The 27,316-nt window shown below is 40.4% G+C and overlaps 1 protein-coding gene across 9 annotated transcripts in view; it reads left to right on the top strand.

Annotated features, from left to right (window-relative positions):
* The window catches only part of PHF21A (PHD finger protein 21A), a 194,807-nt gene that overhangs the window by 147,486 nt on the left and 20,005 nt on the right, over positions 1 to 27,316 (top strand). For 4 of the 9 annotated variants that reach the window (XM_048483804.1, XM_048483803.1, XM_048483801.1 and 1 more), the window contains exons 7-14: positions 6,971 to 7,225; positions 8,397 to 8,486; positions 8,739 to 9,038; positions 11,011 to 11,109; positions 19,484 to 19,535; positions 20,395 to 20,474; positions 23,715 to 23,775; positions 26,188 to 26,351. In XM_048483804.1, the coding sequence (XP_048339761.1) occupies positions 6,971 to 7,225; positions 8,397 to 8,486; positions 8,739 to 9,038; positions 11,011 to 11,109; positions 19,484 to 19,535; positions 20,395 to 20,474; positions 23,715 to 23,775; positions 26,188 to 26,351 (1,101 nt within the window). Of the gene's footprint in view, positions 1 to 6,970; positions 7,226 to 8,396; positions 8,487 to 8,738; positions 9,039 to 11,010; positions 11,110 to 19,483; positions 19,536 to 20,394; positions 20,475 to 23,714; positions 23,776 to 26,117; positions 26,141 to 26,187; positions 26,352 to 27,316 lie in introns of all 9 variants that reach the window. The other 5 variants (XM_048483808.1, XM_048483809.1, XM_048483807.1 and 2 more) reach the window with 5 other exon arrangements.

The following is a 27,316-nucleotide window of genomic DNA, read 5'->3' as shown; positions in this document are numbered from 1 at the left end:
GAACTTTGGCAGTGGTAGTGGGAACAGTTAGAATGACCATCCCCTTAAGGTTGCCTCAGGGTCTGATAAATTCCTGACGATCCAGCCCCCTAGACCTGCTAGCAAGCTGAGGCAATGTCCTCCCCCGAGTGAGGAGGGTTTGCCTCAGCTGGCTCTTGGGCCTGATACAACCTCTCAGGCAGCCACCCCATCCCATTGCAGGCTTGCCAGTCCAGGCCTCTCCCCAATGCTGTTCTGAGGCCAGCTGAGGCAACCACCCCCACCCAGAGCCCGGCCCAACCAAGTCACATTTGTGTCATATCCAACCCTTGTAACAAATGAGTTTGACACCCCTGTTTTATATAGCCACTACATCAAGCTGTTGGCACCCTGCCTATCTCAACCTGACCTGGCCGCAGTGATCCATCCAGTAGTCATTTCTAGGCTGGACTACTGCAACTCACTCTATGAAGGGCTGCCCCTGAGCCTGCTCAGAAACTCCAGCTGGTACAAAATGCAGTAAAGTGTGTCCTTGTTGGTAGGCAAATATCTAACCAGTGCTCTGCCAGGACATTGTCTCTGGGTAGAGTACTGAATAAGATCCAAGGTTTTGGTACTCACCTTCAAAGCCTTAAACGGTCCAGAGTCAGCGTATCTGTGGGACAGCTTCTCCCAGTACATTCCACGAAGAGTGTAACACTCAGCTAACAACAGCTTGGTGATGGTCCCTGACCTGAAAGATATCCAGCTGTCCTCAACCAGGGCTAGGGCTTTTTTGGCCCTAACCCAAGTCTGGTGGAATAGTTTGTCAGATAAGACCTGGACCCTGCAGGTCTTGTCTGAGGCAATTCCACAGGGCCTGCAATATGGAACTGTTCCACAAGGCCTGTGGCTGAATCAGAAGTGGTTTTTCATTTAGTGGCCTCCCTTTTCATCTTCTCTTTTATTTCTCTGCTTCTGCTAGACAGGGAATTTATCAGGTATTGTCAGCACCATCTGGACATTTTGGAGAGTTTTAAACTGTATGGATGTATATTATCATTTCGATCTTATTGTATTGTTGTGTTTTATTATTTATGTTGGAAGGGGAAGAGCAGCCTATAAATAGAATAAAATAATAAAAATAATGTTAGTACATTATAAAGTTTGCCCTCTGAAATCGACTTTTTCTCCAGTGGAACTGACCTCGGTAATTTGGAGATCTGTTGTAATTCCAAGAGAACTTCAGGCCCCGCCTGGAGACTGACAACTCTAGTATCACTATAAAAGAATGCCTAGTTTGTCACAATTTGAGGACTAGCCAGTTCAGCTTGTGAAAAAGTGCTTTTTAAAGAAGTTGACACAAATTGAAATTTGAACATAAAACTGGTAATATGCATGAATATCTTTTAGGACTTTTGTGAGTAGGCTGAATCATTGTACATGATTTACTCTTGGTTTGCAAAAAATTTTTTTTAACATCTTTGCATTTGTGCCATATACTTTGACATTAACTTCCAGGTCATTTGCTATGTGTGTAGAAAGTTATGTTCAAAGTTAAAGAGCCCTCTAGTGAAACTGCTTTGAAATTGCTACCATTCTTACAAATTTCCAGCTGGAATAGTTCTTATACAGACAGCACTGAACTACAACCCATGCTTTTCATATGTAGAGAGGCTTGTGTGTGTTCTCATTCAGAAATGATGTAACCTAGCTTGCGTACATGTGTGTCTCTTCCCAATTAATGTCCTGATTTAACTGTTCTATAAAAATTGCTAAAATAATACCCTTTCATTTCAAAGAATTAAAATGGAAAAAAATCCTACATTGTACATCAGTTATAAACAATACATTTTTGAAAGAATTGTGTGAGTAAAGTGCTGTCAAAACTGTTTTAGGATGACCTCATAGAGTTTTCCAGGCAAGCAACTAAGCAAAGGTGGTTTGCCATTGCCTTCCTCTGTAAAGTCTTCCTTGGCAGTCTCCTATCCAAGTACCGACCTTGCTTAACTTCTGAGATCTAATGAGATTTGACTGTACTGTAACGTTCAACATTCCTTGAAGGGATTAGAGCATACCAAGCATTTAAATTGAAATGGGAATACAGTAGTCAATAAATGTTTGTGACACTGTAATAATAGCGATATTCAGTGAATGAGTATGAATACCTTAAGCTGATGGTCTTGCTGAAAATTCATATTCTCTTTCTGTGAGATCATATGTTCCTTAGTATAAAAGGAGTATTAATGCGTACCCCGAAGTAAAAATTATTTCTAACCAATCACCGACTCTAAATCTGAGCACTACAGAGTGATAGTGTGTAATTTTTTGGGTCCTTCAAAGAAGTACTGCATTTTCCCATTACCTCAGACCTGGGCATTATGCGGCCCGCAGGCCACATCCAGCCCGCCGGATGACCCTGACTGGCCCCCTTGCCGTGCTGGGGAGCGAGGCGCCTTTGAAAGCCCCGCAGAAGCCGGTTGCCTTGGCTGCCGGCTTCTGCGGGGCTTTCAAAAGCATCTCGCCCCGCTGCCTTTTGGCCCGGCCCTCCACAATATTTTCTGTTTCTTATGCGGCCCCATGGAAAAAATAATTGCCCACCCCTGCATTACATGGTACTAGTACAGACAGAGGACTGTCTTGATTGTATGTACTCTGAATTGGACACCAGGGACAAAGTAGGGATCCTGCTGGTTTACTCCAACTGGAAATTTGTAAGACAGAATGGTAGCAATTTCAAAGCAGCTTCACTTGAGGGCTCTTTAACTTTGAACATAACTTAACTTACCATTGGACTATCTGTCTGAGCTGATGGATGTGGTGTCAAACTTGGTGCTGGAAACCCTGAAGATGATTATCCTTGACGATTTCAACATGCATGCCAAGGCTGCCTTGTCAAGACAGGCTCAGGACTTCATGGCCTCCATGACAGCTATGTGTCTGTCTCAGATTGTAGTGTCCCAACACATGAAAAAGGACATATGCTGGACCTTCTTTTCTGATCTAATTTCATTAGGGGGCTGAAGTTTGGCCCTTGTTGTGGTCAGATCACTGTCTTCAGAAAGAACAGTTGAACTTGCTGCCTCCTCCCTGTGGGGACAGGGGACCAATTTGGATGGTCTGCTTTTGGAGGTTAATAGATTCTGTTTGTTTTCAGGTGGCTCTGAGGGATTTTGAGCGCCTCCCCAGTGACTCTGTGGAGGCCCTTGGAGTTGCATGGAAAACTGGACTGAGTGGGGCTATAAACAGAGTTGCTTCTTGGCATTGTCTCCCAACTCCTTGTTTTCCCAGGATATTACCACATGTGGTGCCTTTTATACATTTTCTTAGGCATGTATGGACTCTTAAACTTGGGTTATGAACATTCAGTCAGACCAAGTTTTGGGGGAGTTAAGCTGTATGTCAGAGGGGAACTTCTTACTGCTTCCACAGCCTGGATTGCATGGGATACTGACGCACTCGTCAGTTAGGGGGAGCAAAACATGTGATCTGGGGATCTTTACCTGGATAGAGTACAATCAAGCTCAAAATGTCTCCAGTAGCCCACCGGTAACCATAAAATACCCAGATATTTTCCAAAGTAAGGTTTAGAATTTATTGAGGGAAATGGAGGTTTAGGAATTGAAAAGGGACTCAAGCATAAGAACAGTGAAGTGGTTGTGTTTAGAGAGACTTGCATATGAAGAAGAGTTGTATGAAAGGAGAGAAAGAAAACCAAGCTTCTGGCTGAGTGAGCATTCTGCAGCAGGGAATAACTGCATGGAGAAGTTGGGGAGAGAGGGATTTAAAGAAGGGGAAAGGACTTCTGGCTCAGGATGTGAAGAGAACTGCATGTTTCTCTCTAGCAAACCGAAACCCAACTGTCTACACAAAGTTTAGGAGATCCCTAGATGAGCGCATAGAAAACATTATCATGTTAATAGAAATAGTTAATAGCTTTGGGAAATTAGCAGGGCTGAAGAGAAATAAACAGAAAACCAAAATGATATCTAAACATTTAACTAAGTGCAAAGAACAGAATTGGAACAAAAATTGGGATTTAGCTCAACCAGAAGAATGAAATATTTATAATAGAAAAGAGTAACAATACACTTTTTCAAAATAACTGAAAAAATATCGAGGGAGATTAAACAAGAGATGGAAAGATAGCAAAAACCCACATGGGCATCATAGAAATAATAAAAATGAACATCCTCTAAAATATTATATCTGTTTCAAAATGTTCCCATAATTCTAGCAGAAAAGCAATTCCAACAGTGGTGAAACAATCTGGAAAATTTATCTGGAATGGAAGAAAACCCAGAATAAAATACCTATCATTAATAGATAATAAAGAGAGAGGAAGGTTGGCAGTTTTAGACCTGCAAACTTATTTTGAGGCACCTGCTCTTGTTTGGCTAAAAGAATACATAATGTTAATAAAAGACAAACTCCTGAAAATGGAAGGCCATAATAATACCAGACATGATTATTTATGGCCTGATGAGTATAGAAACTTTACAAATTTAAGAAATCATTTTGTTAGGAGAGCTTTGTTAAGAGTTCGGGTTAAACTTAAAGAAAAATTCCATGAGATGACGCCAATGTGGGTGTCAAGAACAGAACCAGTAGAAATAAAACAAGATAGTGAAGGAGAAAACTGGTTTAGATGTAGATATAGAGGGAAAAGGTAAGGGGCTTAAATTGAAATCCAGGAACCAAATGAAAATGCAAGGGAAAGAATGTCACTGATTTATATATTTCTAACTAATGGAATCTTTCAAAATAGATAATAAAAAGTGAGGATTGAGACAGGATAAAATGGTTTTCAAGGGAACATTGTATAAAGACAATATTAAACTAGTAAGGAAAATTTATCAGCAGTTATTGTTGAAAACTTTAAAAGTAGTAGGAAAAGTAGTCAAGATTAAATGGGCTCAAAATGTATTACAAACTATTAAATTAGAGGAATGGGCAATGATATGGAAAAATATTAACACATTTACATTATGTATGGACTCAAAAGAAAATGTTTACAAAATATTCCATAGGTGGTACTTACCATAGCTCCTGCAGCACTGTTCAAATATATAAGAGCTGTTCACCAGTGTTTTGGAAATGTGAAATTAAGGAAGGAACTTTTTTTCACATGGTGGCAATGTAAGAAAGTACAAAAATATTGGAAATCTATCCATGGAACAGTTCAAAAAATCTTGGGGGAAAATTGTGATGACTCCAGAGGCATACTTGCTGGGTATACGTAAGCAGGAAATATAACGTTCTGTTTCTTCATTTGGTTATAACTGCCAGGATTGTACTGGCAAAAAGTTGGAAGTTAAAAATGATACCAACATTGGAAGATTGGACAGAAAAAGTTTGAAATGTTCTCAAACAAGATAAACTGACTTGCTGGAAAAATGTACAGAGACCTGGTCTCTACATGACAGAACAACTGAAATCTAAATCTTTGGTGCTTTAGATGTCAGGATAGAAAGAAATATTTTTAGATGGAATAGGAATGTTTAAAAATATAATAATGATGCTACAAAAACAATAAGACAATAAGACTACTGAACTAATAGGGAATTCAAATTGATGGTAATTGTACAAAAAACCATATCATAGATCAATTCCACACCTCCATGCCTGAGTGAAGAGAAGTTAACAAATGATTTGTTTGTCCTTTGTAATACTAGTTTTTTTTTTGTTTTATATAACTGTTTTTTCATTTTCTTTACTGTTTCTCTGCCTGTCTTTTTTACTCTGCCTTTTTATACCATTTTAATGGAAATTTGTGTACCTACTGTATTATTACCATTTTGGTACATTGGAATGAAATAAAGATTTATTTTTTAAAAAAAAAAGAAGGGGAAAGGAGAGTTTTTCAGAGAAAAATGTGTGAACAGGGAACAAATTTATTTATCCTCAGACTGCTGAGCTGGATATAGTTCATTTTCTGTGTAGACTGATCCAGAGATTCTGTGCAGGGAACTTTTAGGCAGAGCTTCCAAGGGTTCCATGGAAATTAATATGTGAAATGTGACTATACAAGTGTGTATGTGAGACGTGTGAGAAAACCTTTGCTCAAATTGCCATGATGTTCATTGAGTAACCTTGTACCAGTCACACACTCTCAGCCAAACCTATCTCAGAGGATTGTAGTGAGAGTAAGAAAAGGTGGGGAGAATTGTGTCTGCACCCCTGAGTTCCTCAGAGAAACAGTGAGATAAAATGTGATAGATCACGACAAAGAAATTTTACATCATAGTTATATTGGTGTTTTGAATGGGTACACGAATAAAGTGTTAATGATAAGTGGGTCTTATCAAACATCTGAGGGCATGGAATGAATGTATGGAATGTGTTCTGCCACTGAAGGGGCATATTCTGTCAGTGTAAATTGTGTCCCACATAGGGCTGCCAGCCTTCAGGTGGAGTCTGGAGATGTCTTGGCATTACAGCTGATTTCCAGATGACAGAAATCAGTTCCCTTGAAGAAAATGACTGCTTTGAAAAGCGGACACTGACATTATATCATGCTGAGATCCTTCCTCTTCCCAAATCGTGCCCTTCCCAGGTTCCATCCCCCAAATCTCCAGGAATTTCCAACTTAGAATTGGCAACCTTAGGCCTACCACTATGAGATATTCCTCTGCTGGTGGAGCACACCTTGTGCCCTCAGAATAAGTCTTGCACCACAGAACGTAGCACCAGTATCTGAGCATGATGGCAGTCTACAACCCATTATACGTAGAAGAAAATATTACAAGATTAATTTTGCATCCTGTTTGCCTACTGTGTGACTTACTTAATGATTCCTCACTGATTGCTGGTTTATATGTGAAAGGGTCATTGAAGCATTTTTGGTAAATTAGTGGATTGTTTCCATGCCAAATTCATAGATAGCTTATCAGCGTATAAAATCTTTCCCATTGTCTCCCCCATTGTCACAGTAGCGAACATGAGAAGAAACTGGTTTTGGTTCTTTAGGACGAGTTCTAGACTCTTAAAGTGTACTTCATGTTCCTTTTAGAAGACTTTGACTACGGCATCTATGATCACCACTAAGACACTACCTCTAGTCCTAAAAGCAGCAACAGCAACCATGCCTGCCTCTGTTGTGGGTCAAAGACCTACAATTGCCATGGTGACTGCCATCAACAGCAGCCAGAAAACTGTCCTCAGCACTGATGCACAGAACACACCTGTCAACCTCCAGACAACAAATAAAGTCACTGGTCCAGGAACAGAGGCAGTCCAAATAGTGGCAAAAAACACAGTCACATTGGTAAGCATGTTCTGTTGTTATGTATCTCAGAAGATTTTAAAGGCTAATTTTGCATAAAGAAGTATATAAACATAGGTGTTAAAGAAATTATTTTTACAATAAAATGTATTTAAATAATTTTGTATGATTTAATGTTTGAATAATTGATTTTATGTCATTGCTATCCTAATTATTCAGCCATATGTCTGGTGCACAGTGAGAAAGAATGTGAAATGAATGTTACTATATGAGATTTTACGATGCTCTTGTTTGCGAAAGAGGTACTTTTGTGATTCTGATTTGGAGACTTATGGGCAAGCATTCCTTGTCTTGGTGGGGTGATTTTTCATCTAGATTCCTGCTTTCCATTTGGGCTGCTTTCATGGCTCATGTGAAAAAAATGGGACTTGTTTTGCTGTTTTTTCATTGTTGCTGGGCCCACAGATGCAACGTCCTGCTTCAGGAGATCCTGCCTATGTTTCCTCATTCTACAGAGTATTTTTTCTTAGGAGGGAAAAGTCTCATGAACTGCTATGCAGTTGAAACATGTAAAAAGGTGAAAAAAAATAATTTGAATGTATCACCTTTTGAGTAAAACCAAACATTTAAGCAGAGACATCTGAAGTGGAATCTTGTTATTTAAATAAAAATGGACCCAGAACTACAGCTATAAGTTAATACATTTACTGCTTAAAATATCACATTCCAAAAGTAAATGGCTTTGGATGCAAACCGCTTTGTTCCTCATTCCAGAGAAAACCAGACTTATGTCCTTATCTTTATCACATACATAGCACCAATTATTTTTGTATAAAGGTTCTGAATATTAAAGTTCTATATTTTTTTATCAAATGTTTCAAAACATTTTCCCAAGTTACTGAACTGCTCTTTATGAAGTAAGCATCTTGTGAAGCTGCATTTGAATGAGCAGCCACCAGCCAAATCCGATTTCATTTTTTACTAAATGTAGAGAAGTTTGACTCGTAAAACAAAATGAAAATGCAGAAACTTCAGAGATAGCTGATTTAAACATTATACCTGTGTGAAAAGTGTCCGTTTCACATTTCAGAATTGTTGGTCAGAGTGTGGGGTTGTGGGAAAGGCCAGCTCTGCTTTGGGATCTCTGAAATCACTCATCAAACCTGTTTCTTATTTTATTTTCTCTTCCCCATCTGGCCCTCTTGTTGTTTAGCAGGTTCAAGCTACACCTCCTCAGCCCATCAAAGTGCCACAATTTATCCCTCCTCCTAGACTCACACCTCGTCCAAATTTCCTTCCACAGGTGAGTTTGTTCAGAATGGATGGAGAGGAAGCTTAACCTATAGGAACAACTGTAAAATGAACCAGCTGTATAAGTAGGAGGAACAACAGACTACGTGCAGCTGTCAAAAGTCTATTTTTTTAATGTAGGAGATCAACCGATTCAGTTTCTAGAGTCACAATTATGTTTGTGTAGATTTGAAAACTGTTTAAATAATGAGTGCATTAAGTTTTTTTAAGACATAGTTTATGTCTCCCTGTCTCTCTCTTACAGGTTCGACCTAAACCGGTTGCCCAGAATAACATCCCTATAGCCCCAGCCCCACCTCCTCCTATGCTTGCTGCTCCTCAATTGATTCAGAGGCCTGTGATGTTGACCACAAAGTTCACCCCCGCCTCCTTACCCTCCTCACAGAACTCCATGCACCCAGTCCGTGTTGTGAATGGGCAAACAGCAACCATAGCCAAAACTTTCCCAATGGCTCAACTCACCAGCATTGTTATAGCAGCCCCAGGTACCAGGCTTCCTGGACCTCAGACTCTGCAGATCAGCAAACCAAATGTTGAGAAACAGGTACAGCTGGAGAAAGAGATCCTCTCTGAATAGTTTATTGTTTTACTACTTCTGGTGTGCATAGTTAATAGGCTAAGGTGAAAAACCAGATGACCATGACTTAAATTGATAATACCTCTATATACAAAGCTATTGGGAGTATATCAACAGTTTGTATGGGTTGATGATCATTTTGTGTTTTATATAAAATGCTTCAGAATAATTATAACTGGAATATTGCTGCATCAGTATATAGCCTGCAAAAATATTTCCCCCAACCTTGCTTACATTTCTGCTGAAAGTAACGTGCAAATGAGATCATAATCTTAAAGGTCTTCTCAAACTCATTATTATTGGCACAACTAACTTTCTGCTAGTAGTAAATATAGAACACTGGGCTGTAGAAAGAGAAGTAATGCAAACAAGGCAATTTCAGCCACTATTTGAAACTACAGATTTACAATTTTAAAAAATGTACTTGCTATCAAACATCTTAAGCTAGACAAGATTTCTGTGTCTGATCGGGCATGAATAAATGGAAAGAGAGAGTGACTCATTGTTTGCAATACGTATTCCATGAATGTTGCTCCTTCTTAAAAGCAAATAACTGCCCATGTAACTTTTCCACTGATAAAGAGTTACAACTAGTGGTTTTATGATGAATCTAGTAACAGCCCTGTGGTTGATGTTTATTTATCTAAACATTTCTATTCTGCCTTTCCAGCCAAGCAAGGTCTTCAAGACACTGAATGTCAAAATATTAAAATATTTAAAGCAGCATTTAAAATAAGGTATATATAAAATATTTAAATAATTCAATAAAACATGCAGACATACAAAAACACAAAACAATCCAATCCAAGGAGAGCCATTAAAAGTTACTAATACTGGCACTGCTATTCAGACAATGACTTCCAACACCAATCCTAGTGCACAAAGACCATGAAAAGCACTTATCTCTGCACTGGCCAAAGTGTAAGAAGTAAGGTCTTAGTATTTGTGTTGCTTCAGAGTTAGCCCTTGTGAACACATGAAAGCTGGCACAGGCCACATCATATCCTTTTCCCTCTAAACAATCAGGTAGTAGAAAGTTTTTTTAGGTAAAGGCAGAACAAGACAGTCTGACTACTGTAGCTGCATTGTGACAATCTACTATATATGGCAGCATAACTAGTTCAAATGATATCAGGTTATCTGTCGCAAATAAGAGCAAGGGATAATTACAAATAATATACAGTTTCCAAATGTATTATGCAAGATACATTCTGTGTGTTTCTGCTGTTTTCAAATATGCCTGCCAGGATTTTAGTTTTAACTAGTGGTTTTAATGTATGGTGTTTTGTTCTTATTTACATTGTAAGCCACCTGGAGTTCATGTAAGGCAGAAAAGCATATAATGTTTAAAGAAATCGAATCAAATAAATAAGAAATTAAAAGTATTTTTAAGTCTTCTGGGAACAAACATGGTTTATGACTTCACAGCCCATGTCATAAAGTGAGAGTCAGTGTGCAGGCATGATGATTCCACTTGCAGAAGATTTAGACATGGAGCAACTGATCTTCAGGAAAACGCACATGAGTGAGAGAACTGAAGGACATAATTCCCCAGATAGAATGGTGTCTAGATTTTTTATGGAATGTTACACTGTAAGGCATCCGTTGATTCATAACCCTTTTGCTTATTATATCAAAACTAAAGGCAAAACTTTCTTGGTATGGCTGCTAGACTGGGTTTTCAAAACTTCTTAGAAGTACTTGCTTTCTCAGTGTTCCAGGTTAGTTATTTGGTTTGGTTTGGACAGTTTGCATTGCTTAAAATGTGCCACATTGTTTAAATATTTCTTAGGGAAGAGTTTCTTGGTGTAGTGTCCAATTTTTCTATCACTTACTTCATTGTTCTAGTAAATTAAAATACTGATAAATATTTTCATTTGTTTGCTTTGCTAAAATAAGAAAATGCAATCTTCCGTTCATGTCTTCTGTTTCATTTCAGACTATCAAGGCCCAAGCAGAAGTAGTGGAGAAGCCAACAGAAACTCGTACAGTTACCCCTCCCGCACCACCCAAGCCAAAACGAGAAGAAAACCCACAGGTATTATTTTAAAAATGTCACAGTGTTCTTTACAGCAAAGGGTTCTTCCCTACCACATCTCATACATTCCTTCTCTCTTAATGCCTCCCTCCCTTTTAACAAAGATCTACATGCTACACAGTAATGTCAAAATAAGAAGGGTAGTAAATTTAGAATGCTGAATCTACGTGCATATTGTTTTCATAACTGGAAGAATTAGAGCTTCTACACCACTTACGGTGATAATAATTTTTGATGTTTATATAGCACTTCAGAGTGTGCAAAGAGCTGCATATGGTCTCGATAATCTTTGCAGTAACCCTGAATGAGAAGCTAATGCTATTGTCCCATATCTCAGAATGGAGACCAAGAGAACAATGGTCTTCTTTAAGGTCCCTGGTAAGTTCTCAGTCAGACTTCCTAGCATCTCATGCTGATAGCCACTGTATTGTGTAATGTCTATTTTTATCCTGCCCTTCCTCCAAGGAGATTGGGATGATTGGTGTGTATATATACTGTTTTATATTCACAACAGTTTTGGAGTTAGGATAAATTGAGAGCAAGTAAATGATCTAAAGTCATCCCTCAATGAATGGTTGAATGGGGATTTCAACATAAGACTCCCTAATCTAACAGTTTAAACTTGCCTTTTTGAGAAAGTCAGAATCCTATTATCCACATCAGCTTCTGCAATCTCAAAACTTCCGTTTAGAATTGGAGGTTCATCATTGTTTTCCTCTGTAGTCCCGCAGGAAGGCTGTGGATAAGAACTTCTGAGCTAAAGAGAACTGAAAAGGCCCCTCTTCCCCTTGGCATATGTGGAGGCATTTTCCTGCCAAAAGTGTAGTGCACCATGAGGAAAAGGTATCATTTTCCCTGAGTTCTCCTTTTGCTGTTGATCTGGGAGGACATCTTCTAGCAAGCTCTTCTCTTAGTTTTTTTCCTCACTTTTTTCTTTCATTGTTGACAATCTTCTATATGTCTCCCAAGGCTTTATTTAAAAATGTGCTCAATGTGGCACAGAAATGACTCAATCAGCACTCCTTCTGCCTCCTCTGTTAGGGAGTCTCGCAGTGTTGAGGCTTGCTGGCAGTGTCATCAATTCATTCCCAAAGCCAGGAATAAAAAGCCTCCTGGCTCAAGGCAGCCCTTTGGCAGAGAGAGGTAGCCTGCTCTGAAACCCTTGCAGCCAAATAATCTGCTATGTGGGAACATCCAGCTTGTGCCAAGTCCATTTCTTCTCACTGCTGGCAGGGGCTGATGGGAATTGTAGTCCATGAACATCTGGAGAGACACAGGTTGCAGACCTGCTAACCTATAGGAACCAGAGGAATTTTTTTCACAAATTTTAAAAGTGGGGTGGCGGACGCCTCTATTACTGTTATTTGCTGTTTTAAAGGTTTTAGTAATTTATTTATAAATATGTTTTATGTTGTACACCGCCCAGAGCCCCAAGGGGATTGGGCGGTATAGAAGTTTAATCAATCAATCAATCAGTCAATCAATCAGTCAATCAATCAATCAATCAATCAATCAATCAATAAAGCAAGCTTCTGAGAACATTCAAATCCGTTTTGTCTCAGCACCCACCTAGGTCATTGACTTCACCAGTTCTGTGGCAACTGTGACCTTCAGGTCCATGCTATAGTCATAAAGATTCTACTGCACAATCCTTCCATGATACGACTGTTCAACAGTTTTCAGATTCAGAAGAGGAAGGTGAGGGCTCTCCTTCACATGTCGGGTTCTCCTCTGGTGAGGCAGTGTCAGACCCAAGATCAGTCTCGCTCAAAGAAGACTTGCACCTCTACACTGAGCAAATAATATATATAGCTCTTTGAATATAGATGTCTGGAACCAATGTCTGGAACCCTCTCTACATCACTATTCATGGCTGAGAGACTTCCTCAGCATTGCTGCTTTCATTTGGGAGACATCCTCTTCCATTCCACCCATGTTTCGCAAAGTAGACAATATGTACAAGATTTACCAGGAGGTCTGGCCTTACTTTTTTACTCATCCTTCCTCATTGTTGTTGTCAGGGTGGTCAAATGGTGGGGGAGAAAATCTTGTAAGTCATCCCAAAATCACCAGCACATCACAACTCCATCCGTTAGCCTCGTGGATCCTTATGGTTCTTCCACTTGGTCACCCCAAAATCACCTGCACATCACAGCTCATACCCTGCCTAGACACATGTCTGAACACAATAATCCTGCATTTCATGCTCCGTGGCACCACAGTGGCACAAAAATGTAGTTAAAACACACGGATCCTCATGGATCCTCCTGATTTTTGTACTTACTCTTGATTTCCTAAGTAAATCTGTTATGGCTTCCTTTTCTGTTAAATTACACCTAATGGCCATTTCAACTTTTCACAACTTGGTAGAAAGCTGTTGTCTTTTTCCTCACCAGTCCCTCAGGTATATTGCCAATCCTTGCCCAGCTACTCTCCATTCATTCCACAGTGAAGCTTGTCCCTAGTATTGGCTTGCCTTATTCTTACCCCCTTGGAATCACTGAGTGCATGTTCCATTGCCTTATTGTCTATGAAAGTTTCTTTTTTAGTGGCCATCATGTCTACTAGAATGTTGGGTGATTAGTCACACTAATAGTTAATGTCTCTTTCATTCAATTTTCTTCTCGACAAGGCAACTTTGAGGCCTAGTATTAGTTTCTGCCCTAAGGCTGCATCATACTTTCACCTTTGGAGAGCATCAGTCCACCAGTTTTTTTTCCCAGATCCTTCCTCTAAAACAGAAAGAGCCTTGCAAACTCTAGATGTTCCTAGAGCTTTATTATTTTCTTTACAAAGGGCCAACCATTTTTACAAATATAAAACCTCATTCATTTGTCACTTGGGCTCTAAAAATGCATTCTCAATCTCTTCTCAGACTTTGTATCATTGGATAGTTATAGCCACAGAACTTTGTTAACAGTAATCTGGTATCTTCTGTCCTTTGTCCATCTGGGCCCACTTGACAGAGCTCAGGCTTCCTCCATTGCCTTCCTGAGTGGGATTCTACTGATTGACATCTGTAAAGCTCTGATAGTCTTAATCAGAGATGCTTGTTCACCATTATGCTGTAGATATAGATACCAGAAAAGAATCAGCTTTTAGGAAAGCTGTCCTTTATTCCCTCTTCAACTAGAGCTTGCTATTCTCTCAGTGTGGGACTACGCAGAAGAATAAAGATGAAAATAGAGTTGCACTTACCTGTAACTGTTGTTCATCAAGCGTCTTCTGTGCAGGCACATATTCCTTTCCTCCTACCTCATTGAGAGTCCTTTCGTTTTAATGGTTTCTTTAACCTCTCCCACAGCTCAGAAGAACTCAGGGAACATGGCATCACAGTGTGCAATGATTTCAGTGGGAAAATGCCTTTGTGCACACTGAGAAGGGGCACCTTTTCAGTTCTTTTTAGCTAGAAAGTTTTTCTCACAGCTAGCCTGTGCATGCACAGTCCCAATGTATGCCTGCACAGAAGACCTTACAAGGTTATTTACTAACAGAATGAACAACAGTTACGATAAGTGAACCCTGTTTTACAGAAGTTGAGATATTGGATTTCTAGTTTTTGTACTACGTTATCTATACAAATATTGTCAAAATTTTGAAATGTGCCCTACAACATTCCAGCTCTGTTTATGTTAGTCGTTATTCAGAATAACCTTGAACTTTTTATGGAAAATGTTTGTCATGAGTGTGAGGATCCATGATACTTGTGTATCCACTTCTTTAAGGACTAGATGCGAGTATTTTATTTTATTCTCCAAATAACCCTGTAAGGGAAGTTAGTCTGACTAATGGTGATATGTCCAAGATCACGTATGAGTTTCATGGATGTCTAAGAATTTGAATTTGAGACTTCCATATCCAAAGGAAAGGCTATAGCTGCAACTCTGTACTTGTTCTTGAAAACTATATGTTGTCCATTCAAAATGCTGCTTATTTTGAAATCTGTGAAAGGTTTCCTGCAAATCAGATTGCTAATGAAAAATCAGATTGCTTATGAAAATAAAAACAAAGTATTAGTTCACACTGAATTATAAAGCCCTATCAATTCTGCAGCAGAAGAATGCCAGAACCTGGAAATAATGAAGCATTCCACCATTTAATATGCAAAGCTAGAATTTCCAAACTGCCCAGCTGATTGCTGCATAAGCACTTTGCTGAGAACATCGTGGCTGTATGCATTTTAAGACAGTCCAGTTATTCTATTCTTAGATTGCTATTTAAAAACCAGTATCTTAAGTAGGCTGTCCAGGTCAAGTATTTACAGGATAGGCTTTCTCATCTTCATGACCATAATTTAGAATTCAGGAAACCAGATTACTGTGCGAACGTTTGGTCTATTACCATTTTCACTGTTCATTAGTATCACATAAGGTGCAAAACAGTATGTTCAGCCGAACTGAGAAAGTATTTCTACTTCAAGCATTCTGAGTAATCAGTAAAATTAGCAAACCGGGATCTTCCTGTGTACTTAGTGCAGTCTCCCTGTCGGGAAGGGAAAGCATGAATCCAAATCGTTCTTTTGATTTCTAACCACCCCATTCTCCAGTCAAATTTTGAGGGTGGAAAACCATCTGAAGAAGCTGTAAAATCTCGTGACTTTCCCAGGCTCTGTCAGTGTAGCCTGCAGGCTGCTAAAATCCTAATCTCATGGTTCTTATTCACTTCTGTTATTAAAACCTGATGCAGATGATTCCTTTTCAAATACCATCAAGTGTAAGCCTGACTTTGAGAACGGGTGCCTGAATATTCAAATTCTACATAATAAAGGTTCGTCTTGGTGGCTTCTGTGCAGCCCCACATTGGGACTGCCCTTGTGGGGAGACCTGCTGTCAGTAGAATTTTTTTAGTCTCTGTTGGGAGGGTTGGGGATCGAACCCCTATTCCACTAAATTAGGACCTATGTCTATGTGGAGAACAAATGCTCGTGGTGGCGAAGGCTTAGATCTTGATGCAGATACAGCCCTGAGAATATTCACTAAAGGTGTGGCTGTGGTAGTAGCCCATCCACATCTACAGCATTGTTCTGTGTTTATCTGGGCAACTGACTCTTGGCTCTCCTGTGGTAGACTTAGTCCAACCCCACTGATTCAACCTTGACTGCTCTGCAATCTTTCGGCTTAATAGCTATATTCCGCGCAGTCTGTACACTTTACTGTGATCTGGTTAGATGATGTTCAAGAATATGCTTTCCTTCATAATGTAGAGGGCATACCATTCAAGTCATAGTTGTAGAATTCTCCACTAATGGGTTCCAGCTTGCCATGTCTATTCAGAGGCTTTTAAGGTTAATGGCATCTACTATGGCAGTTGTTCCCTTTGCCCGCCTGTACAAGAGACTGTTTCAGAATTGTTTTCTCCACAGATTTAATACTCAATGAATCTCCCAGTGGGAAAACTTCTGTATCACCAGCCTGTCTTAAGATCCCTCTCATGGTGGTTGCAACAGCCTATCCTATTATGAGGGGGTGAGTTTGGTACCCAGCCTCACAATAGAGGGGTATTCTCAGATGCCTCCTTGTTAGAGTAGGAGCAGACTATGGCGATATGCTTTGTGTGTGGTAGGTGGTCCTTATCAGAATCTAGGTTGTGTATCAGTTTGTTAGAATTTAGAGCTATCCAAAACATTTTTAGTATCTTTTGCAGTTAGGATCCACAGTAATTGTGTTTTGAGTGTGTGTGGGGTGTGTGTGTTTGCCGTCAAGTCTGACTTACAGTGACCACTTGGTGGGGTTTTCAAGGCAAGAGAAGTTTAGACATTGCCTGTCTCCACGTCATGACCCTGATATACTTTGGAGATCTTCCATCCAAATACTTGCACAGAGTTGACCCTGCTTAGCTTCTGAGCTATGGTAATATCCAGGTCAAGGTTAATGTTCTGATAATGGTAGAAACTTCCAGCACCAAGTTCAGCATCAACAGGCAAGGGGACACAGGTTCCCTGGCCTTTACAGCAGAAGCATCTTGATTTTGGCATTGGGCAATTCAGAGACAACTATCCATTCAAGCTGTACACATCGCAAGGGTTTCCAGCTCCAATGCAGATACCCTCAGCAGACATACAGTGTCAACTCTCAATGGTCTCTCACAGACACTTATCTATGCCCAATTTTTCTCTGATGGGGGTTCCCTTGCCCATTTGCCTCCTATTTCAATAAGAAATGTACCCATTTTTGTTCCCTGGCAGCTTCCAACCTGGACTTCATTGGGGATCCTTTCCAAATTTATTGGCAGGGGTTGGTCTATGCTTTCCCACCTATCCCGTTCTGAGCAGGGTGATCATCAGGCTCATGTCAGAACATACAGTGGCATCTTTAGCCCCTTTCTGCACTCAAGAAGTGTGGTTTCTGTACTGTGAAACCTGTTCAAGGGAACTTTCATTCTATTTCCATACAGGGATGACCTGATTCATATAGACCTCCTATCCCACCATGATGTTCAGTCCTGCACTGTATGATGTGGTTGGTGAATCAGTGGCACAGTAGCCTTCCAAGGTTCCTAATACCTTAGTCTCTTCGTGGAGACCACCCAACAGAAAATCCTATGCTGTCAAATGGTATAGATTTGCAGACTGGGCATTCACCACTGCTGAAAATATGCTCACTGCCTTGAGTGCCTATTGTACTTAAAGGATCCGGGCCTAACTTTGTCCTTCATTAATTTCCATTTGGCAACTATCTTGGCTTGCCATAATGATACTGATGGATCTGCAGCTGTTTTGGCTCAGCTGTCAAAGAAATTCTTGAAAGGGTTGCTTAACATGTACCCCACCCTCAGACCTCTGGCTCCTCAGAAGAACCTCCCTTGATGTTTCCTTTCTGATGTATAAATCCATCGAGTCAGTGGCTACCTCTGATTTGTCCACCCTATGCTGTAAGGCTGCATTCTTGCTCACCATCACATCAGCATTCAGAGTGCGGGAATGAAGGGCACTGGGCTTTGAGCCATCTTTTACCAAATGCCATGGGGATAAGGCTGTCCTTCAGCCAAGCTTGGACTTCTTGCCTCAGGTACTGTCCAGTTTTCCTACTTTAGGTCAAACATTCTTTTGGGGGAGTTCCCCCCACTTACCTGACAGAACACATGCTGCATGCACTTGATGTGAAAAGAACATTTTATTTACAGAGAACTAAGGACTTTTGCAAAGATGTCACCTTGTCTGTGTATTGCTGTTTCCATCCAGATGCTCTCCTGCTGGGTTGTTTCAGTGGTTTAGCTTACTTATTCCTTTTCAAAAGTAGAATGTCCTTTTCCTGCCAGGACATATTTGACTACTGCGCAGTCTTCCTCAGCTGTTTTTCTGGGTAGACTGTCCTTATTTGATATCTGCTGGGAAGCAACATTCTGCTCACCCTCAGTCTTCATAAAGCCCTCCTCCTTGAACATGGACTCCAAGACTGATGTGACTGTGGGGAAAGCAGTTACTGTTCTGCTGAGTAGCCTAGACCCAACCTCCTTTGGAAGTGAGCTTGCTGATCTCTCATGTGGGATTGCACAAAAACCGTGATGATGAAAACAGGGTTGCACTTACTTATAACTGTTTTTCACTGAGTGGTCTTCTGTGCTGACACAAATTACTTTTCCCATTGTGGACTCCTCCACTGTGGGACCTATCTTCTCAATGACGGTGAAGGGAGGACCGACGGAAGAGCAGTCTCCCCACCTCCATTATGTACCAGTTTGGGCAGCAAACACCAACACACACTGGTGGGGAGGAGGAGTCCTCCAAGCATCTTGGTAAGCAGTAAAAAACTTTGGAACCTTCATCTCTGCTGCTGGCCAGTGCATGCCCAGTTCCACTCGTGCCTTCACAGAAGACCAGTCAGTGAACAACAGTTACGGGTAATTGCAAACTCTGTTTTTCTCTGTACTTTATTTGTCAGCTGTGTTTCCTGCATGTTCTCCTGCATTAAGCTGGTGTTTTTTTCTTCAGGAGGCATGTAACAGATGACACGTTTGATCATGTTTTCCTTTACAGGCTTCTGGAAACCCTGACCCAATCAGGGTATCCATATGTGGATGTTTAAAGATTTATATATAGAAACAGATATGCTGCTCATATTTTATATATTTCCTGCATGTCAGCAGCAGATTGCTCTGTAAAGTATGGAGCTGCTTTAAATGGTAGTCCCAGAAGTTAATGCTTACCTTCACTCATATCCACACAGATGATGTTTATGTTCATGTTAAACCAAAATCCGTTAGTGCCGTGTTTTGTTTGTCTTTATCAACCACTTTAGAGATGTACAAATGATGAACAGTAAAATAATAAAAATTAATGTCATTTCCATTAATGTGGTACTTACTGTTTCACCTCAGTATGAATTTTATATCTCTTACATTTGTGAGTGAATAGAAGTTTTCTTCTTTAATACAGAAGCTTGCCTTCATGGTGTCTCTTGGATTGGTTACACACGATCATCTAGAAGGTAAGAAAAATAACTAAGGCTTCCTTTTGCATACTTCCCTTTGTATACTTTTTGGAAATAAATGTTGTGGAATATAGTGGAGACTATTTCCAAGTAAACATGCATAGTGCAGGGCTGAATGAAGTATTTCTGAGCTCTGAACTTGAAGGAAAAGTTTAGGATATTTCTACTTTGAATACATTATTTCCCATGTGTCATAGGATAAAATCTTGGAAGAGTATGTTCACACTTTTGCTAAACACATGTGCAATATTTTCTCTTCTGGGATGAAAATAGAACAGATTCTTACATTGCCAGGAATAGCTATTTCAGAGTGTAAGAATGTCGTGTCGACTGGAAAGAGAAATGCTTTCTACTCAGCATCTGACTTTGAAAAACTGACCTAAAAGGTCAATGGACCTATTAGAATTATAGGCTATAAATATGGTTTGTTCAGTATCTGAACTACTGCATCATATATATGATATAAATATTGTAACATTGTTTATGTTTGTTAATATGAAGAATAGAGAAATATAAAGAAATAAAATAGATTGTACATCTGTTTATTTCTGGGATTTGGCCATACTGCTTTTTGTCATACTTAATATTACAATATGTATTTATATATGTGATAGGACCCTGAACCCTTTTGTTTGTCCTGTAGTAAATTGTCATCAGCAAATCTTTTATGACTTGGATTATGAAAGATAAACATTGTGGCTGACAGCTATTCCTGCTCAATGTATAGTCAGTCCTACCTAAAACCAAACTGGCAAAACATTTAGCTTGCTTGTTTATTTTCACTTAAGTTTTGTAACATTTATAACATTTTGTAACAGGTGCTTTTATTTCTAACCCAATTACTTCTTTCCTTAAGAAATACAAAGTAAGAGACAAGAGAGGAAACGAAGAACAACAGCAAATCCAGTGTACAGTGGAGCAGTTTTTGAACCTGAGGTATAAATCTATTGCAAGAAGGAATTTTGCTATGTGATCACGTCTTATGTCCTTTAAAGTTATCAGAAGTCTAACATAATTTGAGAAAGCCACTGCAGCAGTATGATCTTCAGTTGTTTCGGCTTTATACTTGCCTTATCTATTCCATCTCCTTTTCTGGAGTGTTTACACATTTGGTATAATATTTTCCAGTGTTTGGTAATGAGATAACCTTCAGCCTCCTGCCTCTGTCCAGATAGCAGCATTAGCATGAAAAGCTAGTTTTTGTGTATGGTTGTAGCAGAACATAAGAAAGAGCCTGCTGGATCAGACCAGAGTCCATCTAGTCCAGAACTCTGCTACTCACAGTGGCCCACCAGATGCCTTTGGGAGCTCACATGCAGGATGTGAAAGCAATGGCCTGCTGCTGCTGCTGCTCCCGAGCACCTGGTCTGCTAAGGCATTTGCAGTCTCAGATCAAGGAGGACCAAGATTTGTAGCCATAGATTGACTTCATAAATCTGTCCAAGCCCCTTTTAAAGCTATCCAGGTTAGTGGCCATCACCACCTCCTGTGGCAGCATATTCCAAACACCAATCACGTGCTGCATGAAGAAATGTTTCCTTTTATTAGTTCTAATTCTTCCCTCCAGCATTTTCAATGTATGCACCCAGGTTCTAGTATTGTGAGAAAGAGAGAAAATGTTCTCTCTGTCGACATTTTCTATCCCATTCATAATTTTATCGACTTCAATCATATCCCCCCTCAGCCGCCTCCTCTCCAAACTAAAGAGTCCCAAATGTTTCAGCCTCTCCTCATAAGGAAGATGCTCCAATCCCTCAATCTTCCTCATTGCCCTTCTCTGCACTTTTTCTATCTCTTCGATATTCCTTTGAGATGTGGCGACCAGAACTGAACACAGTACTCCAAGTGCGGTCGCACCACTGCTTTATATAAGGGCATGACAATCTTTGCAGTTTTATTATCAACTCCTTTCCTAATCACCCCCAGCATAGAGTTTGCCTTCTCTACACCTGCCATACATTGAGTTGACATTCCCATGGAACTATCAACTAAGATGCCCAAATCCCTTTCCTGGTCTGTGACTGATAGCACTGACCCCTATGTGCATCACTTTACATTTTGCTACATTGAACTGCATTTGCCATTTCTCAGCCCTCTCACCTAATTTAGAAAGGTCCGCTTGGAGCTCTTCGCAGTCCTTTGCGGTTTTCACCACCCTACCGAATGCAGAGATACTGAACCTGGCAGCATTGTAGTTGCTGTTCCCTATCAGCTCAACAACACTGACTTCCCGTACCAGGTCCTGGGTCCCACATAAATTTAGATCTAGGATCACCTCTCCCCTGGTTGGTTCCACAACCATCTGCTCTAAACCGCAGTCATTTAGCATATCCAAGAATGCTTTCTCCTTACTATGACCCAAACATGCATTTTTCCAGTTTATGTAGGGATAGCTGAAATCACCCATTACCACTATGTTCTTGCTTTTATTGGCCTCTCTAATTTCTTTCTCCATCTCAGAATCCTCCTATATGCTTTGGTCAGGGGGGGGACAATAGTATATTCCTAATATTCTTAAGCCTTTGGGGAGGGCAGTATACAAATATAATATTCTGAGCCTTTGGGGAGGGCGGTATACAAATATTATACATGAGCCCTCCGGGGGAGGGCGGTATAAAAATGCAACAATAAAAATAAATGAATGAATGAATGAATGAATGAATGAATGAATGAATAAATAAATAAATAAATAAATATTAGACTATCCTTCACATCTGGTATTGATATCCATAGTGCTTCTGTAGGGGAATCAGCTCCCCTTGCATTGTCTATTTTATGTGACACTATGCTGTCTTTGATGTAGAGGGCAACACCACCCCCGATACGCCTTTTCCTATCCTTCCTGAAGAGCCTGTAACCTGGGATAACAGCATCCCACTGATTCTCCTCATTCCACCATGTCTCTGTGATGCCCACTATATATGTCCTCCTTCAAAACCCTATACTCCAGCTCCCCCATTTCAGGTCAAAGGCTTCTACTGTTAGTATAGAGACACCTGTATACTCTGTCTCTGTCCCTAACCTGGCATTTATGTGCTTTGCCCTTTATCCCTTTGTAGACACTATCACTTATCACATGTACATTGCTGTTCCATGCTTGTATGTGGTTGATTTAGAAAAACCTCCCTCTCTGCATTCCCATAGATACTGTATTCCGAACCAAAGTCACCCCAGCTCCTGTCAGCCAGGGATCAATTTAAAAGCTGTTCTGCCACCTTTTTAATGTTGAGCAGCCTGGCTCCTTTTTGGTTAAGATGAAGCCCGCCCCTTTTGTACAGACCTGCCTTGTCCCCAAAGGTTCCCCAGTTCCTAACAAACCTGAAATCCTCTGCCTTACACCACCTTCTCATCCATGCCTTGAGACCCTGTATCTACGCTTGCCTAGCTCGCCCTGCGCGTGGAACAGGTAGCATTTCTGAGAATACCACCTTGGGGGTCCTGGACTTCAACCTGTTACCTAGCAGCCTCCAGAACCTCCTGGCTACATTTTCCAATGTTGTTGGTGCCAATGTGGACCACAACTGCTGATTCCACCCCAGCATTATCTAACAGCTTATCTAGATGAAGTGTGACATCCGCAACCTTTGCCCCAGGCAGGCACATCATGCCTTTCACAATCCCAACTCTCTACATTCCTAATGATCGAATTGCCTACTATGAGGAGTCCCCCATCTCCCCAAGAGGTATCCTCGATGCGAGAGGATAGTTGATCACCAGCTAAGGAAGGGGTCCCATCTAAGACAGCATCTTTCACCACCTCAGACTGGCACCCTCCGTCCCCCAGACCCTCATTCTTCATGACATCTGATGAGATGTCACCCTGGGAGTGGGACCCAGCTGTTAGGTCCATGGAAGCCTCATCTGTCACGCTCTTTCAGCTTCTCCAGGTCTGCCACCTTGGCTTCAAGAGAACGCACATGTTCCCTGAATGCCAGGAGCTCATTGCAGCATTATGATAGTGCTTTGAGCATTCTTAAATCCAGTTGAAACTAATAGTTGAAACAACTATTCCACAACTTTTGGGTACACAATAGAACTTAAACGTACTTGGGGGGGGGATTACATTAATGGCTATATTTTTAAAAATAAAATGTACTGTTATACATGCATTTGCTGAAGATTTTCCTTAGTAAATGGTTTATCCATTTTGGGTTTTTTTTCTTTTCTTTTGCGAAGCGCAAGAAGAGTGCGGTCACATATCTGAACAGCACAATGCATCCTGGGACACGCAAACGAGGTAGGTGTCTCATTAGTAAGTGTCTCATTATTTCTCTTTCTTTTAGACTGAAAGATAGCATGAGATAATTTTTCTGGCTCTGAATACTTACGGTAAGCATGACGTAGCCAACATTATGTGTCAGGTGTATGTTAGGTGATCTGTAGAAGTACGCTAGTGGTAGGCTTGGGCAGCAGCCAGAAGGTAATGATGTACAAGGGTGTAAAAAGGGGATATTCCTGTGTGAAGAATATCTCAGGCAATTGAAGAGTTCTGTCCTGTGGCGCTTGCCTTCAGAATGGCTCTGCAATCAGATAGGGGTTACACTAGGAATAGTATGTGCTGCTAAAACATCTACAGGCATTTAGTTCTTGTGTCTGTGACAAGATAATAGTTTGGGTCTTCTCTAATGGTTGCTGTGTTCTGAGACCCGGCCTGTTGCCTAGTAATAGTTGAGGTTGTATTGGAGATTGATTTCGTTCGCAGTACTGAAAGTGGTTCCGTTTTGAATGTGGTATGATACCCTTCAGACGCTATGGCTTGGATCCTAAGCGGTGTGGCTGGAGTCGCTAATCAGGAAAGCAGTTTTCCCACCTCCTCCCTCTAATAGCAGCCTTCTGGCCCTCCTGAATTGTGCTCCTGCAAGCGAGTGGATCTGAAGAAACAGTGTGTAGGGCAGCCTGGGAGTCTGCAGCAGTAAGGGGAGATTGGCAAAAATCTCTTTCCCATTCTCAGCAGACAAAAAAGCCATTTCACCCAAGGGGCTGAGGCGGGCTATTGTTCAGTGTTAGAACATCTTCCTTGCATGTGTAAGAACCCTGGGGCAGTCCCCAGCAAGTCCAATTGAAGGGATCCGGTGGAAGGCAATATGAGAGACCTCTGTCTAAGATTATGGAGAGCCACTTGTATCTAGAAAGACATTACTGACATTGATAGACCTGAGGTCTGATTCAGGATAAGGCAGATTCGTGTGTACATGTGTGTGAATTGTGGTGACAGAAACCAGTTCAGAATTCAAATTATTGTGTGTCTTAGCCATGTAACAGAAGATGCGTACTCATGTGCATGAGCAAGTGATTGGACGAGTGATTAGGTGATTGTGTTGCCTTTGAGTCTCACCAGATTAGAATCCCACCTTGAAAAATAGTGACTAAAAGTTTTTGTCTTTGACATCTTGAGGATTAAAGTATGGTCTCATTGCAGGTCACATAATTTGTCACTATAATGGATACAGATCAATTGAGTTATCCGTATATTTTATTGTGAGATCAAATGATCAAATTCTCCTTTCATTCCCTGAAGAATCTGATTCTGGTCTGAAACAAAATGGAGAAACATGGATGTGTTGCAGTTTTGCACTGCTGTTGGTATTCTGTTCCTGAGCAAAAAGAGAACATTGGCATTCATTGCCACTTGACCTGTCAAGTATCAGCTGTAGAGAACAGTGTTTGAGTGTTTAGTTCCATTCTGTCTGTCTCCTCCATCTCTAGTATTGCTTAAATTCTTTCTTTTTTTTTGTAATCCTTTGGACATGTGTATCTCAAGTAATAGTAAACACTGAATGAAAAGTCTGCTTTACTAATTGGTAATTTGGGGCAGGAGTTAAAAACAAAGATTTATGTCTCCTGCAACATTATGATTTTATTCAGAATAGTAGCACATTTATTTTATTGTAAGATCTTACTGCAACCATTGTTCAGGTTTCAGTAGAACTGTCACACTTCCTAATTTGGTATGATGATTTACTGCAGAGATCCTGCATGTGCTGATTGAGAATTGAGTATCTATGGAGTTGGTTCATTATTTTCTCTCATAGTTGGCACTTGTAAGTGCCTCCATCTCTTCTTGCCAAAAGGGTAGTTTTTAAATGTATGTCCCACCTAAAGGCTCAGGATGATGTGGGACTTTTAAAATATTATTAAAATCTTTGTTAATACTAAATCTAAAATTAAAATCTTTGTTAATACTAGAGTAAAGCTAAAATTCTCTCCCAGCTGTTGCATTTATGCTTCTGAAAATATCACACATAGTTTCCAAAAATGTTAAGAATTTTCAGATCTCTGGAGGAAAGTGAACTTGGGGGGGGATCTAGTTTTGATAGTGCTATCTATCGTAAGATGATATGATGTGTTTGTGAAGGGTGTACAGCTCTAAACTGTTGATGCATGATACAGGTATGTCAGAAATTAGTGCTCTTTTACCCTCTGAAAAGCTGTTTCCTCTCTTGTGGTACGTTCTTTCCTTGCACAGTTTTCTTTTTATATATCTTGACATTTACTTACAATCTTCACTTGGCTTTCTTTCACTTGTGACTCTTGCACTAACTTCCTCTCTGTACTGCATCACTTCCTTTTTCATGCTAGCCACTGAGGAGCACTGGCCAAAGGTATGTAAGATTATTTTCCCCCTTTTTTCCCTTTTGTTAATGTGTAGGTCGTCCTCCTAAATACAACACGGTGTTGGGGTTTGGGGCTCTGACCCCCACATCCCCTATATCCAGTCATCCTGACTCCCCAGAAAATGAAAAGACAGAGACCACATTTCCTTTCCCTGCAACTGTTCAGCCTGTGTCCTTGCCCAGCCCCAGCTCCACAGACGTAAGTAACTCTTGCTGAAAGGTTTGCTGTTCAAAGAGGCCATACCGAGCGAGCCACACTAACACTTCAGGATTTGTTTCTTTAGTTACGTAACTATATGGTAAATCATCATACCAGGAACCCGTCCCTTCTTCAGTTCCCTGCACTTCTACTTTTTTGTACTTACGCCCTCTTCCCTCTGAGTGATACATTTGTTCTGTGATTAGTACAATCACAGGACATACTTCCTCCCCTCACCCACAAGTGAGGATAATGCAGTGAGATATTGGTGTTTGTGTACCCTGCTTGTCTGTGAGGCTATGTAAAAATAACTTAAATAAACCTATAAACTGTACTCAGTATTGTAATGGCAGGAGAGAATGCAGAGTTTCACATTAAAGCCTTAAAACAATTTCTGAAAGTAATATAAAGTTGCTCAAGTTGACTTGATACAGGATCAGTGGAATTTAAGAGAACTGTATTAACTGATGCCTAGCAGACCGTCTTATCTTTTGTATATTTCTACATACATAACCGCTTAGAACCAAGCATTATGTTTCAGTCCAGTAATGCATCTGTCACTTTATGGTGCTTGGACTCTGTGGAGCTATCTGCTCTACTAGTTTACCACAAACAGCTAACCTTCAGCTGATTTACAGCACATTTTGTAGTAACTCTAATTACTATGGGGAGGGGAGATCCATAGTACATGTGATGTATGTACTGGAACAGATTGTTCTGAGCTCACAAACTTATTATGGTATCATCACTTACCTATGCCTTTGTTCCATCCTTGTTTCCTCATCTTAAGTAGCTCAATGGCTGTTGCAAGATTAAACCTTTAACATGCAAATCAAACATTTGCAGCCTCAGTAATAGTGTGAGGCCTCCAGGGTACTACTTAAACTGCTGAGCTGAGAGTCTGCACTATTCATTCATTAAATAAGCAGCTTAAGGGTTGGTTCTGGTGGGTTTTCTGGGCTGTG

Source organism: Sphaerodactylus townsendi, linkage group LG02 (assembly GCF_021028975.2).
Source record: "Sphaerodactylus townsendi isolate TG3544 linkage group LG02, MPM_Stown_v2.3, whole genome shotgun sequence".
Classification (NCBI taxonomy): Eukaryota; Metazoa; Chordata; class Lepidosauria; order Squamata; family Sphaerodactylidae; genus Sphaerodactylus; species Sphaerodactylus townsendi.
The sequence above is the reverse complement of the archived record's forward strand: the minus strand, read 5'-3'. Positions and strand labels throughout refer to the sequence as shown.